Source organism: Ambystoma mexicanum, chromosome 2q (assembly GCF_040938575.1).
Source record: "Ambystoma mexicanum isolate Mex_15411 chromosome 2q, UKY_AmexF1_1, whole genome shotgun sequence".
Taxonomy (NCBI): domain Eukaryota; kingdom Metazoa; phylum Chordata; class Amphibia; order Caudata; family Ambystomatidae; genus Ambystoma; species Ambystoma mexicanum.
The window spans coordinates 1116072648-1116095795 of record NC_090924.1 but is presented as its reverse complement, the minus strand read 5'-3'; the positions used below and the strand labels follow the sequence as shown (position 1 = coordinate 1116095795).

The window sequence follows — 23148 nt, the reverse complement described above, 5'->3', positions numbered from 1 at the left end:
AACAATTAATTTCAAAACCAGCAAATACGTCTATACTGACTTTATACCAACAAATTCCCTTGGAATCTGCCTGAATTTTACACCTGAAAACTGGAAATAGATTCCATAGAAATCCACTCAGAATGCCGAGCATGAACCATCTAGGATTGTGTTCAAATGAGGTGAACGTTAGCCGATTGGCCACAACCCCAATCCCTAATCATAATGCCCGGTTCAGTGTCAGAAGAAATACAGATATTACTTGAGGGGGTTTCTTTAATTGTCAATCAAGGGGTCTGTGGCAGTGAATGGCCACCTATCGGGGCAACTAGCTGGGGTCAAGTCTTAATATATTAAGAACATTCCGAAAACCAAGAACAAAGGCTCAAGGAAGTTTTTACGCCATTAAAAATGTTTTAAAAAAAAACAAACTTGTGGATCTGAGCCGTATCAGTGAAATTGTGAGTGATGTGCTTGTGGTTGTGGTTGTGGAGACAGGGCCCTCTGTGTTAGTGGATGTATGTGCTGTGGATGTGGTAGAACAACTCCCAGCAATTATTCTTGGTTGACAAGAGTATCAATAACAAAAACATGAAAACGAAATAAAAACATGTATTTGTTTGAAATTCATGGTTGAGGGGGGCTTCTTCCGTCTGTCCGGGGGGTGCTGACATTGAGGCCCCAATGGACAGTGTGGTAGGATCAGAGCCAGTTGTGAGGGGGCTACGTCTGGACCCCCTCCTTTTCTGACATTAGAACAACAGCACTCAAAGATTTTGGGACCATTAAGTGTGAACAAGAAAAAACAGGTTTCGGAATTTAAAAATCAGCCAGATCATCATATTGAGAGGTCACAGGTGGGTGGTACACGAAAAAAGGTTTTGGGAACTGGAGGGGGCTCACACCTGTTGAGGGGTGCCAACTTCCGATAATCATTTCACTAAGCCAGGCACTTTGTTACCCAAATGTGCCAGACTCCCATTCTTTGTATACTGAATGGCTATTTAATGTGGAGGGGTTCCCGCTTAATCGATAGCATGTGTTGGCCATGCGTAATGAAGTACCTAAGGCTGATACGATCATCAGTATAATGCAAGCGGACTTCGGTGAGTACAACCAGGTCCATTTTTAAGGCTGCATTTCACCTCCAACATGGTAAGAACAGTAGTGTTTGAAGATGCCCATATGCTCTTTGCTTTTGGATATGATGTGTTTGAACATTGGGGGCCCTCCGACGGGACCAGGAGTGTGCCACACACTAATAGTTTTGAGGAAGCTTGTGATGTAGCCAATAGGTCCCGCTTAAAAATCAGTGTCACCCATGGGGTAAATGCAACCTGTTCTGTGTATAACATGAGTGGAAGCCAAGGAGTAGGTAAGGAAATATGGAGTCGGGATTGGCTCACTATACTGAATTACTTGCACTCTGCACAAGGGGTTTGAAAAAACTGAAGTCAGTCCTTGAAATTGGCCTGTTGGAATGCAAGGGGTAAGTCAGATCTATTGTTTTCTGCGTTTGAGGCGAGGATTATGGAGCAATCTGCTTTCAAGAAACCTGGCTGCAGACTATTCCTGCAGTAGAGGGTTACTCCATATTTGTTGTGTAGGCACGTAGAGGGTTGATGGGTAGACCATTTGGTGATCTGCTCTGTGCAGTCAAAAATAACATGGGCCTCAAAATTTCGAAATTGGAATCCGGTTCCTCTGATATACTGATTGTGAGGTTAGCCTGGACAGAGTTGAATAGGGGGATGAGCAAGTCCTGTATACTATTTAATGCATCTTTCAATCCCGGAAAAATCCACCGTAGAGACCTTACCAGCAACCCTAGTTGATCTTTTGGCTCATTGGTCAATGGAAGATGAATCACACTTGATGGGCCTGGGGCAATCTAATAGCGAATGCCTGGATATGATATGATAAGTCATTTATAACGCGCCTGTACAAAAGTGTTTCTAGGCGCGACCAGACAAGGAAGTGATGAGAGAGGGAGGATTAAACAATGATCTTACTAGGCCTTGAATCATTCATATTGTGCAAGTGCAGGGTGGAGGGAGGAGAAGAAGTGCCAGGGGGGGGGGAGTGCAGGTAGCTCATAAGTGCTGCCGGTGAGTGGCTCATAAGTGCAGATAATCAGATTTTAGGGTTGCAGATACAGGCCTGTAAGTGCAGGGAGGCTCGGAGGCAGTGCAGGGGCAACTGGACATGCAGCAGCCTGGACCAAAAGTTCAGTGGGTGGCCAGGTGACCAGTTTGCAGAGCAGTCAAGGAATCAGCAAGGGAGCGGGAGAGAGAAAGTGGAAGTGGAAAAGAAGGTCTTGAGTTGCTTCCGGAATTGGAGGTGCTACTGCTCAAGATTGAGAGAGGCAGGAAGGCTACTCCAGAGAGAGGCCCCAGCTAAGGGAAGAGAATTAGAGAAGTGAGGTCTGAGGAGATCAGAACATCCAGGGTGTTCCCTGCAGAGTGAGTTGGGCCAGAGGGAAGAGTAGAGAGAGAGAGACAGAGAGAGAGTCACAGAGGTTACGAAACAGCCCTGAAGAGGGGCTAGTAGCATCCAGGTGGATGATCAGCTCTTTGGCGAGGAGAAGTTGAGAGGTAGAGGTGAGGAGGGAGTCAGAGAGATCAGCCCAATCAGAGAGGAAGAGGGCACCCTGACCAGGCAGCCTGTAGATAGTGCAAAAATAAGTTCCCAACATAGGAACTTACGTCCCCTGCACACTATCTAGTATCTGGATGACCAGACCAACATTTATAGAAAGAGTAGTAAAGTAACTCTATGAAATAAAGTCTTAATAAAGGACGTGTTGGTATGAAAAAAATACAAATTCTTAAAAAAGGACAACATTCAATCGTTTAAGGTCACAAGAAACAATCTTCATTATTTATTCTTGATAGTGCAGCTGTGGTAGGCCCAACGCGTTTCGAGTGAAACAGACACTCTTCATCAGGGGCAAAAACAATGATTCTAGGAAAAAATATGCACAATATTTAGTATAGAATAATGTATAAATCCAAGTGAAAACTTTTTACCAAATGTCTTTTCTGACTCGACAAAGCAAGTGGTCCCATGATTTTGTACAGTAATTAAAACCCTAGAACATTCAACATGTATGAGATTTGCTGGATACAGAAGAGTAACTGACAACAAGTAAATACTTATTCATATATTTTGGAAAAAACAGACATTAATTGTTTAGATAATAAATAATATAGTGTTAATGTGGATCACAAAACAGATAAGTCACAAAAGCATGAAGAAAAAAAAGGGGGAAAGAGAAAAATCTAACCTTGTATGTTTTATATAAAAAAGGGGGACTGGACGGGGACTGTGACAGGAAACCCAGTCATTCGTGTATGCAAGGAACCCTTTATCTGAAAAAGTAGAGCATAACAGAACTCAGTTCAGTCAGAAGTGAGTTAGAGGTCTGAAACAAGTCAAAACATGGAGATACACTTACATGCTTAATTGTTCATCCGGATGGGGGAAACCATCAATTGAAAAAATAAGCGGATAAGAAAGCAGAGGGTCTTGTAGTAGTGCAAGGGCTTGAACACTATGGATAAAAGTCCAAAGACAGAAAGTCAGGGTGAGGAAAACTATATGGAAGGGAAAAAAAAAAAAAAAAAAAAAAAAAAAAAGACCTGGACCATCTGGAGTATTAAAGAAACCATCCTTGAATAATAATACTGACAGCAGTGACATTACAAGTGGGGAACTAGAAGAACGACCTAGTACAAGCTCATCTAATCCTACTGCCACACCCATAACAACAGAAAGTGACATACCCACTCCAAGGTTAACTGATATATTGATTCCTGCAACTCCTGTTCAGCCTTTTTTAGGAGACGCCCGACCAGAAGAGGGAAAAAGAAAACCACGCCAAAAGAACAAGTAGATTCTCCTCTGATTATCAATATTTCCTCTAGACAACTCTCTAAAGCTCAAATTGACACTCTGAGTTTAGGGATTTCATTCATCCCTACAAATTCAACGAATCTATTCGAAGAAGAAGTCAATCTGTTCAAATTAATACGCAAAATGGAACTCAAGATCTTCTTTGATAACCTGGGGCAATTACCTCCAGCTAAAGAACATGACTTTCTAGAGATGAAGAATCCGAGCACGTTCCATCCACAAATTAACAACCCACTCATCAATCTATTCAAAACTAAAACTACTCGTGATCTGAGGAAAATTAAATACGACACATCTACCCAACACAATATTCGGCAACATCAACTAAAAATTATCAAGGAGCTTGCTGATGACGCCTCCCTGACGATTAAACAAGCTGACAAGGGGGGTGCACTTGTACTTATGGACACAATGTTTTACAACACTGGGTGTCTCAAACTTTTAGAAGACAGACAGACCTACTTACCATTGGACCATGACCCCACAAATGACATCAGCATTATTATCAAACAAGCAGTAGAGAAAGCTAGTACTATGGATTGGATTTCAGATAAAACCGAAGAATTCTTGATTAAAAGCAATCCAATAATTCCTGTGTTCTATGGATTACCCAAAATTCATAAAAACTCCAAAGACCCCCCATTTAGACCGATTGTTGCTGGCACTGACAGCATATTCCAACCCTTGGCTGTCTACCTTGATACGGCTCTACAACCACTGGTACAAAAAATACCTACATATTTGAAAGACACTACACATTTCCTTCAAAGTATCAAGAACCTTCAGATCAATTTTGATGATCCATTAATATTCTCCATGGATGTTAGTAGTCTTTACACTTCAATCCCCCACGATGAGGGCATAGCAGCCCTGGAATGGTTCATTCTAAGACATGACGAAATCCAGATCCAAAAAAACTTCGCCATTGAACTTATTAATCTGATACTCTATAACAACTACTTCAGATTTAATGAACAGTACTACCTTCAAATCGCAGGCACCTCTATGGGCTCAGCAGTAGCCCCCTCATATGCGAACATTTTTATGTTCCATTTCGAGATGACGCATGTCCTAGACCACCCACATTGGAAAGATAAAATACACTGTTGGCTAAGATACATTGATGATGTCTTCGGGATTTGGAAAGGCACAAAACAAGAGCTGACCGATTTTTGGCAATATCTCAACCAGTGTAACCCCCGGATCAAATTCACTATGGAAATCGGTTCACCATGTGTGAATTTTTTGGATGTAACTGTAGAATGGCAAGACACGGTCTTGATTACATCTATGTTTAGAAAACCGACTGATGTTAATAGCTCCCTACACTTCAATAGCTTCCATCCGAGACACTTAAAAGAAAATTTACCATTCAGTCAACTGCTACGTGCGAAAAGGATTACTTCCAACACACAGAGACTTCAGACAGAATTTGACACTATGAGATCAAGATTCCTGGAAAGAGGCTTCCAGGAGGAAGTGTTGACACAAGCAATTACGAGGACTGAATCATATCCTCGTGATCAACTTCTTAACAAACAACCCACACAGAAGAAATCGAATTTGATCTATACATTGAAATACTCTGCACAGAGTTATCAAGTCAAAAAAATCATTATGAAGAATTGGGACCTGATCAAATCAGATCCCAATCTCAACCGCCTTTTTCCAAATCCTCCAATGTTAGCGTATAAAAGGGGAAGAAACTTCAGAGATACGTTAATCAGAGCAGAAAGACCTAAAAAATCCACCCAAAGGGTATTGACAAAATTAAAAAATGGCACTTTTCCATGCTTAAATTGTCAGCATTGCTCAAACATCATTAAAGGCAATTATATTAGGCACCCGAATAATGGCAACAAGATCCCTTTAAAAAGCTTTGCTACTTGCGATTCCAAAAATGTCATCTACACCATCAGATGCCCCTGTGGGAAATATTATGTTGGGAAAACCAGTAGAAAAGCGAAGGAAAGGTGGACTGAACATAAATCCCAAATCAGAACTAAAAATGTCAAATCACCGGTTTTCAGGCATTTTAGAGACCATAAACACAACATCTCACAGTTGAGATTTGCAGTACTAGAAGTGGTACATCCCCTCCAACGAGGTGGTGACTTACCAAAACTACTGGCACAAAGGGAACTGTATTGGATACATAGGCTAGATGCAATGGCCCCTCTTGGGCTCAATGAGGACTACTACCTAGGCCCATTTATCTGAGCATATATTATTCCTTACTCTTCCTTTTACCTGGATTATTCCATGTGAATATTAGGCACATTCTTCCACAACTAATGATAGTTGAGAAGACCAGATCCTAACCTAAAGACTGTGAACCATTCCAAGGGGCAGCTTGTTGGCAGTCATCTGTAGGGTACACTTGTCCAAAATGTCTATCAGTTTAAAGATTTCATGTAGACACATCTGACATTTCCATATATGTGGTTTCTCTGTTAAATAGATTATAACTTAATCATAAGTATGTGAACCACATTTGTGGGCAGTGTTTTTTTCTATGTTTTGACTACATAGAAAGTTAGACAATAGCGCTGGTGGTGCATTCAGATTGCCTTTTTGGGCTTGAGACACTCTTTTAAAAAGTGACCTAATGTAAGATGTTAACATGTTGAGACATGTTGTTAAGATGTTACCTAATGGAACATGTATTTAGGCACCTTATAACAATTGTATTTTTTGATTAATACTTCTATTGTCATCATTTCCATGCTTCTTTGAATTAATGTCCTTCTGCAGTTCTGGACTTTGTCAATCCTGTGAAACACCTTTATTATACCATCTAATATTAACTGTCTCTACTAAGTCATCAGATTGCAGTGAGCTCCTCTTTAATTCCCCGACGTACACTTCTACGCCTCCTTCGGCTTTTGCCCTTCCTTAGGTACTGCTCTATTCATACCTTATCTTTAGCGATTCCTTGAACTTAGTATTTTGACATTTGATCGTTTCATGCTACTTCCTGGACAACTTCTAGGCCTTGTTGAACATAGCACCTCCTTCTCTAAACTGTTTTTTCCTATACCAACTGGTTGTTTACAAGTGGCGTCATGCACGCGTCTGCGTGATGACGTCAGAGTATCAACACTCCCAAACTGGTAGTCACACATCTATACCTATTTTTCGCTTTTTCTAGACAAAGGCACTATCCGTTCCGTATACGGGGCAATGCCATCTATTTTCGCATAATTTTATTGCGCTTTCACAGCAGCTCTAATAATGACGGATCACGCGCATGCGCATGGTGACGTCATACTAACGAATAGTACATAAATGGCGGCGGAGTTGTAGGTGGAATCGGATTACCTGCCGGTCTCCTGCCCTCTGTCTGCAACGCTGTAGTAAGTTAGGTAAGTTATATTACCTTTGGGTTCTGCTGAACCCGCTTTTTTTCCTTCCATATAGTTTTCCTCACCCTGACTTTCTGTCTTTGGACTTTTATCCATAGTGTTCAAGCCCTTGCACTACTACAAGACCCTCTGCTTTCTTATCCGCTTATTTTTTCAATTGATGGTTTCCCCCATCCGGATGAACAATTAAGCATGTAAGTGTATCTCCATGTTTTGACTTGTTTCAGACCTCTAACTCACTTCTGACTGAACTGAGTTCTGTTATGCTCTACTTTTTCAGATAAAGGGTTCCTTGCATACACGAATGACTGGGTTTCCTGTTACAGTCCCCGTCCAGTCCCCCTTTTTTATATAAAACATACAAGGTTAGATTTTTCTCTTTCCCCCTTTTTTTTCTTCATGCTTTTGTGACTTATCTGTTTTGTGATCCACATTAACACTATATTATCTATTATCTAAACAATTAATGTCTGTTTTTTCCAAAATATATGAATAAGTATTTACTTGTTGTCAGTTACTCTTCTGTATCCAGCAAATCTCATACATGTTGAATGTTCTAGGGTTTTAATTACTGTACAAAATCATGGGACCACTTGCTTTGTCGAGTCAGAAAAGACATTTGGTAAAAAGTTTTCACTTGGATTTATACATTATTCTATACTAAATATTGTGCATATTTTTTCCTAGAATCATTGTTTTTGCCCCTGATGAAGAGTGTCTGTTTCACTCGAAACGCGTTGGGCCTACCACAGCTGCACTATCAAGAATAAATAATGAAGATTGTTTCTTGTGACCTTAAACGATTGAATGTTGTCCTTTTTTAAGAATTTGTATTTTTTTCATACCAACACGTCCTTTATTAAGACTTTATTTCATAGAGTTACTTTACTACTCTTTCTATAAATGTTGGTCTGGTCATCCAGATACTAGATAGTGTGCAGGGGACGTAAGTTCCTATGTTGGGAACTTATTTTTGTCCTATTATTAGTGCAACCTAGGTGTCAAGGTTGCCTTTCTCTCCTCTGCACCTCTTACCTCTTTTTACTTAGTTTCCTAACAAACTTGAAACCTACCCCATCTTCTCAAATTTACCACTCCTGTTACTAGGGTGTGCCTATGGGTCCTATTCTCCTCTTAGCCTGTAGATAGTGGCCACAGTGAGAGAAAGGCCAGGAGAGATAGAGAGCCTGCAGACCAGGCATTCAAAGGAGGAATAGTCCTGCGTTTGAATGACAGAAGCAACGATCCACTCCAGGAAAATCAGGGCTACACCCCCGCTGTGACAGTTGGTTCTGGGTTCGCGGAGGATCTTCTAGCCATCAGGAAGGAGAGTGTCAAAGCTTGTGACAGGGCTGACTGTGAACCAATTGTTGGTGAGACCGAGTACATCCAGACCAAGCTCTTCCAGGAGACGGCAGATTTCAGAGCAATGTTTGACAGCAGAGCAAGAGTTAAGAGGAGTGGTTTGGAACAGATTGCCACCTTTGAAGGACTTCAGAGGTTGGGTTACAGGCTTGAGGTACGCCCTGTGGAAGTGTTAGAGGTGCCTGAGAATGGGCAGAGGAGGAAGGAAGAGGTGGCAGCGTAGTCAGAGAGGAAGAAGAGAGTGCCGGAGAGGTGGCTGAGGGAGGAGGCATCAGGGTGGCTGAAGAAGAAGCAGAGGGTGCCAGATAGGTGGCTGAGGAAGGAGGCAACAGGGTTTCCAAAGAAGCAGCGGAGGGTGCCGGAGAGGAGGCAGAGGAAAGAGGAAACAGAGGAGGCAGAGAGGGGTAAGTAGGGATAGCAGGAGAAGAAAGGAAGTTGATAAGTCGTAGAAAACCGCTATCAAAAAGGAGGAGATTGGCCTGAGGGCCGTGGACCAAGACAGTACCGTTTAAGTAGATATGAATGATGGTTTTAGAGGAGTGTAAGGTGGGCCAGCATTAATGGGAGAGGAGGAAAAAGCAGAGAACAGAGACCATCTGGCGAGTCCAAAGGCCTGGAGAGGGAACGACAAAGAGGATGTGGGTAAGGGTCTGTCTGGAGGAAGCACTGGTGTTGGTATCAACAATAGGGAGGCCTGAGTTGGAGATCAAGATGTCCCTTTTGAGCTTCTTCCTGACACACTTAGTAAGAGGGATAGGATAGTCGATAGAATAGCAGCTAGAGAAATATATGGGAGACAGAGAGCACCATAGAGGGTGCAGGGTAAAAAGTGGGCAGAGCCCATGCAGAGAGGGGTGGGTGGGGAGCCCAGGGAGAGGGGGTGGTCATACATAATGGACAGACAGGAGGGAGGCATGCAGGGGGACACACAGAGGGGGGAGTGGGTGGTACACAGAACAGGAAATACTGGGACCTAGCAAGGTCCTAACGAGGATGGAGGGCCAATGCAAGCAACAGTGTCAACACTTGTGTATAGGTGCATTATAAATGACTTATCATATCATATCATATCATATCAACGGACAGTACAGAACCTGCTGGTGATCGGAGGGGCCATCAATGGAAAGAAAAGAAAGCAGGCAATACAACACAAGTGGACAAATGGTAGTAATCAAACAAAGAACAAAATACAACCACTGGTAGTCTAAGATAACCTACATTAAAGATGTAAGGGAATACAACAAGTGTGGGGTAACAGTAGTGACCCAACAAAGCACAATACACAACCACAGGCAGTCCATGGAAATCTAGAAGTAGAGGAAATGCTAAGAATCACATGCAGCCTAAGTTGTGAGGGAGCACTTGCATCCTAAATTGCGATGGAATGCACGCGACCTAAGTAGCAGGGGGCGCGCTTCTTGGTATTCAAAGTCCCCAGTAATAATAAAGGGGGGTCTTTCCACATTGGATTATATTTTTGTATCTCAAGAGATTTTCAAGCATTGCGCTCAGCTGTCTGTGGTGTCGGAAGTGGCAAGTGATCACAGTCTCCTCTCACTGGAGTTTGTGATATGAGTGGACCCTGTTGGTTTGGGAGATCAAGGGTTGAGTGTCTGGAGATCCATGAGAGAGACTCTGCTGTGATTTAGAAACCCATCCATGACTGTAGGTTTAACAGGGGTGTGGCCTCACTTATGCAGGCGAATGATCCGGACTCAACCGATCCCCAAAAGTATGTCCATACGGTTCAAGGTTGTTATCCTGCTTCTTGAGGATTTTGAAAACATCAACACCATCATTCAGAATGATACCATGCTTTCGATAAACAAGTGCAATAAATAAAAAAAAATCACAAGAAGTTCTGAGAATGTTTGAGAAATTTTCTCCACTGAACAATGAGGCTGAGGCACGAACTATAATGCAAGCATTCAACAATGTGTTACAATTTCACAAGAACCAGTGGTGCAACGTGACTGAGAATCATTGGTTAGAGTGCTACTAATAAGTACCCCAGTTTGTTTTGGACATTAAGTCGCCACAGACTCAGGTTGCACTACAGTCCAATCCAATTTATGGAGCTATATGATGATAAGCATGTGGTTGCTGTGTCCACTTGTGTTGACATTGGTTATTGGTGGTTGAAGTTCGTGGAGGAATATAATATAAAGGGCAATAGTTCAGACCACAGGAACAATTGCTCAATTTTCCTGTTGCATGCAAGCAGCAAATTACTCTCTAATCTACTATTGAGAGAACTAGAATCCTTGGCCATGAGGGAAAATGTGCTGGATGTGTGTCAAGCGGGATTTAGGAAGGGGTTGGGAAACGTCCAAAATTGTTTATTACTACAGCTTTTATCAAATCAGCTAAGGCTGCAGGGGAAGGCTGTATAAATCACCATCCTGAATCTTTCCCGTGCTTTTGATTGTGTTTGTAGGGGGAATTTGTGGAAGAAAATGTTGGATTGTAATTGCCTCACATATTTTTATTGCACTGCACACAAACACTCATATTCGGGTAAGGCTCGACCTGCTGGGACATTTTAGTAGTTGAATCAAGTTTGCATTTTATTTTATTTATTTTATTTATTTGTTTTGCATTTTTAAAGCGCTCACACAGCCCATTGGCATCGAGGTGCTTTTACAGGAATTGTTCTTTTTTTTTTTTTTTTTTGCGTATTTACAATGCGCTTAAACACCCAGAGGTTTCTAAGCGCAGACCCGGGGATCGAACCTGTGTTGCTTCATGTCGTCTGGCTTCCAAGGCGCACACGTTGCCGCTAAGCTATCCTCCTGGGACATTTTAGCCCCCTTTTTATTACATTTTTATATCTATGATATTGGATCAGCTTTTATTAATGTCTACAACAATCCCCCACAACTGGTCCTGGACTCCTGCAGTACACGGCCTACGCTGTTTATATTATCATTTGTGACCTTACTGCAATAGGACTGCAGTGTAAGAAGCTTAAACACTCCAGAGTTGAATGATGTAAAGTTTCGAGCTGATCTGTTTTACACAGATGACATGTCCTTTTTGCATACAATAAACCAGTACAGGTAACAATCACTTCTAGAATATGGAAACAATTCAACCTAAATTTAAGACTCCCCATACTAAAGGATTGTGAAGGGGACTTTATAACATATGACAATGGGCCAACAAAACCTGATAAAATATTCAGGTACTCTCTATGGAGTTTGAAATGTTGTATGGTGTCCCAATTCTCCATCCTCTCCCAATCTCTCAGCTTTTCTTTCTATGATCAATTTCTCTATGTAAACGTTAATAGCTGCCTCAGTTATTAATTGGCTACAGATTTCCATAAAGATCTTCAGGGTGTGGTCATCATCTTCATTATAGACCACATTCTTTTTATGCAAAAGTCTATTCTCTTTGCCTCCCATGATTTGAAATTACAACCAACGTTAACCACTAGGAACTCAGGCCTAATTCCAGTCATGTAACTACAATGTGCACAGATGGAGGGAGGCCCTCGACTGATGGCCAAATTTTTCCTTTAAGAACCCCAAACCATTTTCTAATCGTTGGAGTTAGGAATTCCTGACCATACATAATGGATGGAGTCACTTTAGACAACCAATTTGATCAGGGCTAAAAGAGAATTAAACAAAGTGCTTTGGGTGAATGATTTTCATTTGAGTGATAAAAATATTGATCCTAGCAGCTTTGATCCTTTTATCGTAGCAAAAACATTTACATGTGGCAAATATAAAACCAGACCAACACCTGGACCTCATCGATTATTCTACCATTTATATTCCATGTAAATGATTTAAACTTAGCCATTTTATTGTAGATTCAAATATGAAATTTTTCCGGGTTGATCAGATGATTATTCTCCTTTGCGTATAGGCCGACCATGTTTGGAGCCCTTTTTAATCCAATAGGTATCCTCTCCAACAACATTAGGTCATCCTACCTCCTACCCACAGGGTGGCAATTCTTGGAGGGAAGATTGCTGCTTTCTGTAATACAAGGAGTATATCAGAAATATATATGTTAAACAGGGTCAGGGCCAGTACACAACCCCGCCTTAAACCTGTTTCTACCCTAATCTCCCTTACCAAGGCCCATTCTTTGTTTAAACAAGCTCTTAGGGCTTGAATTACAAAAACAAAATTATTTGGGACTTTAGCATGTTAAAACCTTTTTGTAAATCAGGTCTTTACAGTGTTATTTGAATAAAAAAGCAATAGCATATTTAAGAGGACAGGAGTTATTTCCCAATCCGCTAGATTTTGACCTATATCAACTCTATTGAAAGCTGCTGTCATATCTAAACTTGCTGAATAAAGCAATTGTGTTATCTCATCTACTGCCTTGCACTGATATAAAGTAAAAACAAGTCCATTCAAGGTTGTGTCCATTCCTTTTCTAATGGCAGTTTGAAAAATACCAAGGGCTCGATTCATGGAATTATTTGCCCAGTAAATAGGGACTTTGCGCACCAAACTGCGTGCAAAATTCTATTTGATTTGTCGATTCATGGAATCGACTGCGCAGCACATTTTCCTGCTTTGTAGGGACTTTTCGCAGGCTCAGTACGTCTTTACGAGTGGGCAAGTCCCTTGCTTGAGAAACCACACAGAGTGTGGGCGTGGCTTGCACAGAGAACAGGAAAGGGGACGGAACTCATAAAATGAAGAAGTACAAGGGAAAATGTGGGCGTAACAGGGATGGCCCGCAGGCAGTCCATCGCACTTCCACTATTGTGCGGAACGATACATATTCATGGATATGACCACGCAACTTATAGGCAGTGAAATGTCCAAGCAAAGCCCTCATACTATCTGCCACCGGAAGGCAGGCATACATACACTTGCAAATAGGATTCACTGCGCAGAGGTAAGATTGGGTGACGGATTTAGCGGTGCTAATATGCAGCCAGGCTTCTCATCTGACTTATGGGTGGGCATACGCAGTGTAGCGGGGTGCAGGAATCGTTTACGAGGGCTTGCACGCAGATTTTCAGAGTTTTACCTAAGTTACGATAAATTATACGCATGTTGTCACGGTGCCAGTATCAGTTACGAGGGACTCCACGCCAGGTCCCTTAGATGCAGGCCTTCTTGTGGGGGACCACAGGCACTGTTTTGAGGGTGCATGTTTTTGTGCCCAGGGAGCATGCAAAGGTAGCTGTTTCTGGCTGTTTTTGCATTGGGGCGTGTCAGTGGTGTTCCGGCTGTGACTTGCATATACGGTTACATTGCATCAACAGTTCCATGAATATGCAGAGCATGCAGAAAAACCTTTGCGTTCTGGCTCACAAAGTGGCATTCTCAGCACGCAAACTTTGCAAGATTTCTGTTAACATTTCCATGAATCAGGCCCTAGGTCTGTTGGAGCCCTGCATCCACTCCACAAAATGAGTCCAGCTTAGATATTACTCGTAGAATCATAGAATCAATAAGATATATTGGGTAATAAATCTTCAGATCTTGTCTAGGGCCCATTTCGTAAATAGGCACTATTATTGATATGGGAAGGATAGGGTTCTGTGTTGTTTTGTTGAAAAGGCATTGGATGATATTGTCCCAGATTCAAAATACTATCCAGGCCACTAGCCCTAAAATTCTTTAGCTTCCCAAAGGCCAATTCCAAGTTGTCAAGATCGCACTTTAATTACCAGGGCATTTGGATGGTTAGACTTCACCTACTTGCTTATCAAACAGTTTAGAAAAATGTGCCATCCATTCATCTTCACTTAAAAGGTTTGCTTGTGTCAGCATTTATTACTATTTAATATACTGCATATCTTCTGACTATCCTGTGAAATAAGCACTTTCATCATATTTTGATTGTTAAAGATATACATTTGAATTCATGAGATTTCTGCCAATTTTTGAAAAATACTGTTTTACTCTCCTACACTCCCTAACCTTCTCAGCATCCTCCAGAACTGTGTCACATCCAATTCCCCTAATGTCCCGTCTCATCAGTCTCTTTCAGACTCTTACCTCAATGTTGAACAAGTGCGCACAGGTAGAGTTAATAGACTGTTGCATCCTGCTCTTATTCAAAACAACTCAACCCACTCAGTTTCTTAATGTCCATGACAATTCCACTAGACCACAATTTGCACATTCTGTCTGTTGTGTCTATGATTCCCAGACTTCCTGAACTCTCTGATTAAACATACGAATGTTAGAACCAACTTAAGTAAGCCTAGTCCCTTGATTGTTAACCTAAAGATGTTTACGAAAAGAGGTGAAACTCATCCACTCCCCTTTAGATTCAGCACCAATATCGCATGGTCACTTTCGAAATTTTGCCTTACCTCCAGTGACTATACTATGTTCATCATAGTATCCATAATGAGCATAACATTCATTGTGGAGCGAGAAAAGGAGCCAAACTAAGTGGGCTGTCATTTTCGGTCACCATTAGCGTTCCCATAAATTATAGCCATGTACCATTTCTTCATAAATCTGGACCACTACACTGGACACACTGCAACTTTTCCTATCTGCAGTGTCATAGAGGTCATCTAACACATCCTCTGAAGTTACTGGATCATGACAAACACAGTTAAAATCACCAACGCAATACACTATGGAGTGTGGAATTAAGGATAACCTCCATAACAATACTTTCTCTAGCTCTGGTATTGTATCCTCTTCGTTTCCTTTAGTAGGGTTAATATAAACATTGATTAATATACAACTTTTCTTGACAACGTCCTTAGTATTTGATGATAACACTGCCTGGATTGAGTCAGAGTTGGATTTCCACAGTGCGGGTTCCCAATTGGAAGAATTATTTATTGCCACTAAGAGCTCACCAGATGGATTCACCCCTTTTATAGCCCTTTTATAGCCTTCTTTATAAATGTAGTAAATCCATCTAACACCTGTGCCTGTACTTGCCATGTTTTTGGAAAGCCAGGAGATCAAACACTCTAAAATCATCCTAAATTTCAAAATTGCTGAAACTCTTAAAACCTCTAGTATTCCAACTCTCGAGCGACAAACATAGAGTGATAAAATCAAGGGCATGCTCCCCTAAAACTAGGGAGGGTATTGTGTAGTCACCCCCATTCACAACTGGGGGATAGGGAATGATGCGGGACGAACATGTGCCTCCATCCCTGGGCATCAATTTTACATTGTACGATGATGGGATTTCCGTTATCTAAGCCCTCCCCCTTAAAAACATTTCCATCACTCCATTGATCTTAATGTTTAGGTAAATATGTATCATACACTATTCGCAGGAATTCCTCCTTAGCAACTAACACCAGACCCTGTACTAATCCCGTTTAAAAAATAATTGGGGATGGCAGTTTTGACTTCAATTCTCGACGTGAATGAAATGCCCTGCCTCTTGCTTTAAAAACATCTGAATCACTGTCAATGTTTAAGAGAAATGTAAAAAACCTTGCTGTTCAACCTTGCTGACTAATTACTGACCTCGTGTTTTTGTCTTCAAACCTCTCTTGTCCGCTTCTTCTCATCCTGCCCTTTTGTGCGCTCTGAGACCTATGGTCATGTAGCATTTCTAAGAATTGAAATACATAAATGTGCACTGAACATCTGCCAAGAAGATTCATTGAACCCCCCGAAAGTCACCTAAAAAATGCAGAGCTTGTTGACTCTTGCAAAACTGTGTTTGCGGCAACGTGCACCAAAGCTAATTGGATTAGGATTTCAAAGGATGGTTAGATTTAAAGGAAGCGGCTAAATCCAAAGACCAAAGTGCATCGATTGTCTCCCTCGCAATGGGTTGATCATTGTTCTAATATGTATAACTGTTTCCCATTTGCTGGATGTCTGGTGGCACCTTCATTGGCAGCTGTACTAGAAACGGATCCTTATTTGATTGGGCGAGGTTAAGAATGTTTTAACAATCGGATCCGCAAATAGAAGTGTGGACTGGTTGCTTTTCCAATTGACCTATTGCCGGTCAGAAGTATGATTCCCAATTCTGAAAAATGTGTTTACTGCCATTGCAATTCCATGTTTGTGGCATGTGGTGCTCAGTGTGCCTCTCTTTAAGAAAAGAGACAAATTCACCCTCACATCTTATTGCCTTATGTTACTGCTTGACAGTAAGTCAAAGGTTTCCGATAAGGTGTTACATATGTAGTGGTATATAGGACACCTGGGTGTCTTCTAACAACATTCTTATTGAAACAGGTTCTTTTTTAGAAAAGGTAGTGAATCTTTACCTACTTTGATATTAGTTGACTGTTGAGGAATGCAAATGTCTACGGCTCTGACATCTCCCGGCTTATCCTTATAAATCCAGAGAACTGTTCATAATGACTGCTTTCCTAAATACATGGTATTCTGCAGAAAAGTGCCACTGACCTGCCTCGTAGATGTAAGTTGCTAATTCATTTGCTACAGCTGCTCAGGTTTTTTGAAAAAGGTGACCTCCAAAGAGGTAAAAGGTTTATCCCATTCAGGTGGCTCTTTGTTAAAAAAATAAAGTCAGAAATAACTTCATCTTAGCTCCCACAATCCTTATTCTTAAACCGACGTATACTTACAAAATATAACTCATACTGTAACGTATATCCATAACAATACCCAGACCAGCAATCAATCATATTGGTTTTAATGGGAGATTATTGTCACACAGATAACAGTAATCATGCCCTTGTTAACAGGAAAGTACCATCGGTGTTACTGGGGAAGGGTTCTGGCACACTCTCCACTATTGTTCATCTAGACATTGCCACACCAACTCCTCATGGAGCGAGTTGGTGTACAACTAAAAAGGAAGGGTGCCAGTTCATATCCTGGATATATTCCACCCATCACTTTAAAATTCAAAGCATATTCGGAGCATATTCCCATACTATTGGAAAATCACTCGCACTCCATTATGTGTTGTAGTGTACCATTTTAATCATATCTAACAACTCTTCTGAATCTGTCAGCTTTCTTAAGCTACACCACAACCTTGCTATAAATGTAGACAGAAATTCACAAGCTGCGTTCTTTGATCTGATGTCTCTGGTCACAACATCTACACACACACACACACACATTGTGCTAGTAGCAGATTTTTTTTGAAGTTTGAAAATGTGAGTGCAACACAGCAGTCTGCATTTATGTTTGATATTATGTGAGAACATTTCTGCACTTAAATCTGGCAGAGAAAACAGGGATATGAAGGGTGACTAGAGAGTACATTTATGTATTGATCGGTCAATCCCGCCCAGCTCCATTTCGACATCTAAAAGCTAATATTGCTGAGGCCTTGCAGGTGGTTTGAGACTGATGGCTCTGGAAGTCATGAGAGTGTCATGTCAGGTTTAAGAAGAGGCCATTCCAACATCCCCCAATTTCTAGAGGCATCTCTTGCCTCATTTCCCACTAGCATTCATGCTGACACATTTCCTTTCACCTACGTCAATGCAAGAGCCTGGTAAGCACTCGTGCTGTAGCATTGTTTATTATCTGCTGCTGGAGGAAACTCACTAGCTTTGGTTGCGCTGGGGTGGGGGGGCCCACACACATATGTGCTGCTCTAGGGTAATGCATACATTTGCTGTCTGCATCGGGGAAAGTACAAAAATTAGATGTATTCCTAGAGTGATTGCTCATGATGTCTACAAATGTTGTGCCATGTTGTATGTTTGAGCACCGTGTATACATTTTCACCTTTAATTAATTATTTCTCTGAATCTAACAAACAGAAATTTAAAACAATGGTGGGCCAACGTGGAGCGCAGCTGAGTGGTGGGCAGAAACAGAGAATTGCTATCGCTCGTGCCCTGGTGAGGAACCCAAAGATTCTGCTTCTGGATGAAGCCACCTCTGCCCTGGACACGGAGAGTGAGTCTATAGTGCAGGCAGCTCTGGATAAGGTATGGTTCCCTTTTACCTCTACACTTACATACATCTCTGTATTTCTTTGTTGTATTTTGAAATATGGGAATGAACGACACATCGTTTTCTCATAACAACTAAAAAAAAAACCTTAGCATAAAAGAACAGAAGTGTTGAAACTCCTTACACAGGCAGGTAAATATACCAGCACACATCGCCAGTAGACCCAATAACATCAGTGAATAAGTAGGTACATAGACATGTTTAGAAAATGTTCATAAGTGTAGCAAGGTGGTACATATTAGTGTTGCCCTTCATCACTTGAATCGGTCAAGAATAAAGGGTGCTAAAGAGTAAGATGCATTGTTGAAATAATCACCAAAAACGTCAAGGAAAATGTTACGGTACATGAATCAATATTTATTTCAGATTTAAGTGTTCAAATCAATGATGGATGTATGGCTCAGGACAGCTAGCCTAAAAGGACTGTTGGGGGACAGATAAATACGTCATCCGTAGCTTCTGCCCTTCCCCTGCACCAATACCGTAAAGGTGAGAGACCTTCCTCACTGAGACAACAGTTCTGCCTTATCCCCTACAGGTACAGCAGGGCTTGAGAACAGTGTGAGCTGAAGATGGCAAACGCTTTCAAACTAATATAACAGTAAAAGAGCATACATTAGACACAAAGCAAACATGCATTACACATGAAGAACATGTACAATAGGTGATATATGAATTTAGACATAACGAATACTAACATAGCATCTAGAGACATGAAGAACACTAACATGACCAATGTATAAGGTGAATGCAGCACAGCAGCATCTGAATGTAGCTCATTAACATGGAAACAAGTGAGTCATTTGGGAGCCATCTACTTAAAGCTGGACACCACAGCATTTCACAGAAATCGCAAAGCTTAAAAGGCTGAATCCACAAAAACACAAATCCAAGCAAAGCTCAGACAGTAGCTGTGAACTAGTGCCAAGCTGAGAGTTAAATAAGGGAGGATGGGGACAGCGTACAAAGGCACACAATAGCAATTCACAAGATGCAAGCCGTACACTCCCAGATTAAGTGAAGTTTCAGAAGGGCAAAAGCAACTGTTGATGGTCAGGTGCAGTGAGCCAAACATGCTAATAAGCATAACCCAAGAGTGTCCACAGTGGTGACAGAAATTATGATGTACGCATTAATATTAGCTAACATTTCAATAAATAGGAGGCCATTCAATGTTGTTATACATGGTCTCATAGCATATGACCCATACAAAGAGAACTCCAGCTATTCATTTGAAGCAAACACAGATAAGATACCTGCCACACTCCCTATATGCACACATGGACTTCAAACACCACAAAAGACCAAATGCAAAGGGATTGTCTGGTCTCATGGCCTGAGAATGAGGGATGGTGGAATATGAACAGCCCATGGGACTCTCGCCCCATACTCTGTGTCTGCTTCATATCTTGACAACTTGTCAAGTGTCCAAGGTTGGTTAACAGAGAGTGAACCTATCAGAATCCTTAGTGTCATGCTGCCCATGAAGTAGTATTCCAACCAGTCACTTGTCGTAGAAGTGATACATTTTGTCCGTTAATATTCTTGTAACCCAATGAAATGTTTAACCCCTATAGCCACTATATGCAGCCACACCCACTAACTTGTGCCCATTCCTCTAAGGTTTTGTAAACTGCTATTATGTTATGACAAAATTGATGACATGTTTGTGGTACTTAAGGAATTGTTTCTGATTGACATGTTGAGAGCAGTGAGACGTGAATGCTTGTATGCTGTCCTGGCTTTGTTTCGATATGAATAAGATGGCTTTGCACTGAAATTTGTCTACTTAATCATTGAGTCTGGTCTGGATTGACTCTGATTCCTCTGGGCCTATTTGGGATTATGAGACCACCTTAACAAAACAATGGGCCTCATTACAACTCTTGCAGTAGCCATGCTGGTAAAAAATTGCAGAATGCCGCCGGGTTGTGACTTCTTCGGGCTTGACTTCACAGAACCACCGGGGCATTACAGCCCCTGCGGTCTGTGAAGTCAGGCACCAGGAAAATGTAACTACCCATTCCCATTTCAGTCCCATAAGACTCGATGGGATTGGGGATGATGGACGAACAGGCACCGTTAATAACAGTGCCAGTGCTTCCAAAAAAGCCTGCGAGAGGGTGCCGTCCCGCCCGCCAGGTCTGACCTGGCAGGAGGGACAGCACCCGCTTGCAGACTCGTTATGTGCGGGTCTCGTATCAACAGTGCTTACCGGCACCATTTTTAGCGGACCGGCACACTTGTAATGTGGCCCAATGCCAAAATCTATATGCAACAAATAATTAAATGCCTCAGCTGCGACTTTCAGATTTCCACAGCAATCACAATCTCTGGGCCAATGTACTGCTTAAAACATACACATATTAATTGTGGTCTGATTAGACCCATTTTACAAAACATAATATGAATCAGGGTGCCTGCCACACTTTTCAGATTTATCCACAGAAAAAGCTGAATATTCATATTTTCACTCCCCATCTCGCCAGCCAAAATACCATTCCCCAAATTGTTAAAGAACCAGAAAAGGCTGAAGAGCCTTCAGATTTACCTTAAAAGACTGTTCTTTGTGTGCCCAAGCAGAATTAATCATGTCTAGTCCTCTTTGTGTCACGAAACACATACAAAATCCTACTGTTCAATGATATATCTTGATAAATGACATTTGGATGACAAAAGAGGAGTATCAAAGGTGTGAGAATATAAATATATATGTGACTGACCTTTGTAGCAAGTAATTCCTGGTATCATTACCTACCGGGGCATTGCAAAGAAGTTTTAACTCCCTTCTGAGTTCAATCTGAGTATAAGAGAACATCTGTGCATGAATCCGAGAAGGAGTCCAGTCTTACTCCAGTGGCGAGAGTGTGCTGCAGAGAGCAGAATGTTGGATCTGTGTTTGTTGTGGGATTGACTGTGCCTTTAACCAGAAACACCTCCTTTAAAAGCTCATCACAGGCACTTAGCGCTGTGCATGAGTCTGAGCAGGGGTCCAGTGGTGAGAGTGTGCTGCAGAGAGCAGATCGTCAGACTTGTGTTTGTTGTGGGATTGACTGTGCCTTTAACCAGAAGCACCTCCTTTAAAAGCTCATCACAGGCGCATCGCTCCATGCGTGAGTCCGAGCAGTAGTCCAGTCTTACTCCAGTGGCGAGCATGTGCTGCAGAGAAAAGATGGTCAGACCCGTGTGTGTTGTGGGATTGACTGTGCCTTTAACCAGAAACACCTCCTTTAAAAGCTCATCACAGGCACTTAGCGCTGTGCATGAGTCTGAGCAGGAGTCCAGTGGTGAGAGTGTGCTGCAAAGTGCAGATCGTCAGACTTGTGTTTGTTGTGGGATTGACTGTGCCTTTAACCAGAAGCACCTCCTTTAAAAGCTCATCACAGGCGCATCGCTCCATGCGTGAGTCCGAGCAGTAGTCCAGTCTTACTCCAGTGGCGAGCATGTGCTGCAGAGAGAAGATGGTCAGACCCGTGTGTGTTGTGGGATTGACTGTGCCTTTAACCAGAACCACCACCTTTAAAAGCTCATCACAGGTGCGTAGTGCCGTATGAGAGTCTAGCAGGAGTCCAGTCTTATTCCATTCACAGTCCAGGCTTGACTGGGAGTATGGAGGCCATAGACTCACGCAATTCAATCTGTCAGCCGAACTCAATAGCCAAGTTGCGCTCGGGGTTGAGTCGAGACGCCAGCTGAGATACCAGCGACCAACATAGCAATGAGCATGAGGAAGAAAACAAAAACAGGCTAGTCACACACCAGGTAAGTGAGAGCCATGAGAATATGAGTGATGCAGTGAGGCTGTGTGCAACCTTGTGTACAGCTGACAGGCTGGAAACGCTTAGTCCTCTAAACTCGAAAGCAGTGAACATAGATATAACCAATTCAGAGCTGCTCAAAGCAGGGTGTTTTATCAACCCGTCTTCCAGAAATCCTGCATCAGACAAAAAACAAGTTCCAATGGACACGCTACAAAATGTCAAAATGTAGCAACAGCATATACACACAACGAGAAGTCAAGTACAAACGTGAGCACAACAGTTACGGATACATTTAACTTCGCAGACTGTGAACGGAATGAAGAGTAGCACATAGATCAAAGAAGTGCAGTTGATCATAATGCTACAAATGGCGTGTCAGAAATTAGACCGGACATGGCTGCCATAAAAAATGCGTAATGCTCCAACAAGCAAATTGAGCAGCACAAACGTGAAAGACCAGCATGCTCACACTTTGCTTCTAACACAAATATAAGAAACGATATAAGAGCATCGGAAGAAACTTGCACAAAGGACCAAAGTGAGACAAATGACATCATGGAACTGAATGAAGGAAGCATAGTGGGAAAGTTTGCTCCGAGGACTATGCACAAAATAGACAAGGGAAAAATGCAGAAAGCAATGACAACATGACAAAAGGAACCTAATTGGAAGATTTTAATCATTTAGGGAACAACAAGCTAGGAGAATATCCTAGGTGGCATACACAAACGAGAGGAAGAGACTTACCACAATAAATTGAATGCAAGATAATCATACTATAAAAAGGGGGGCAACACAACAAAGTAGAAATAATTGTGAAAGAAATTCTACGCTAAACAGAAAGTGCTAGGCATGGGAACTGGGAGTTAAAAATATAAAACCACGGAAAGCAGTAAT

The 23148-nt window shown here is 41.8% G+C and overlaps 1 protein-coding gene across 1 annotated transcript in view; it reads left to right on the top strand.

Moving 5' to 3' along the window:
• The window catches only part of LOC138568836 (ATP-dependent translocase ABCB1-like), a 615126-nt gene that overhangs the window by 222467 nt on the left and 369511 nt on the right, over window positions 1–23148 (top strand). The window contains exon 8 of the mRNA XM_069646608.1: window positions 18295–18465. Within this exon, the coding sequence (XP_069502709.1) occupies window positions 18295–18465 (171 nt within the window). The remainder of the gene's footprint in view (window positions 1–18294; window positions 18466–23148) is intronic.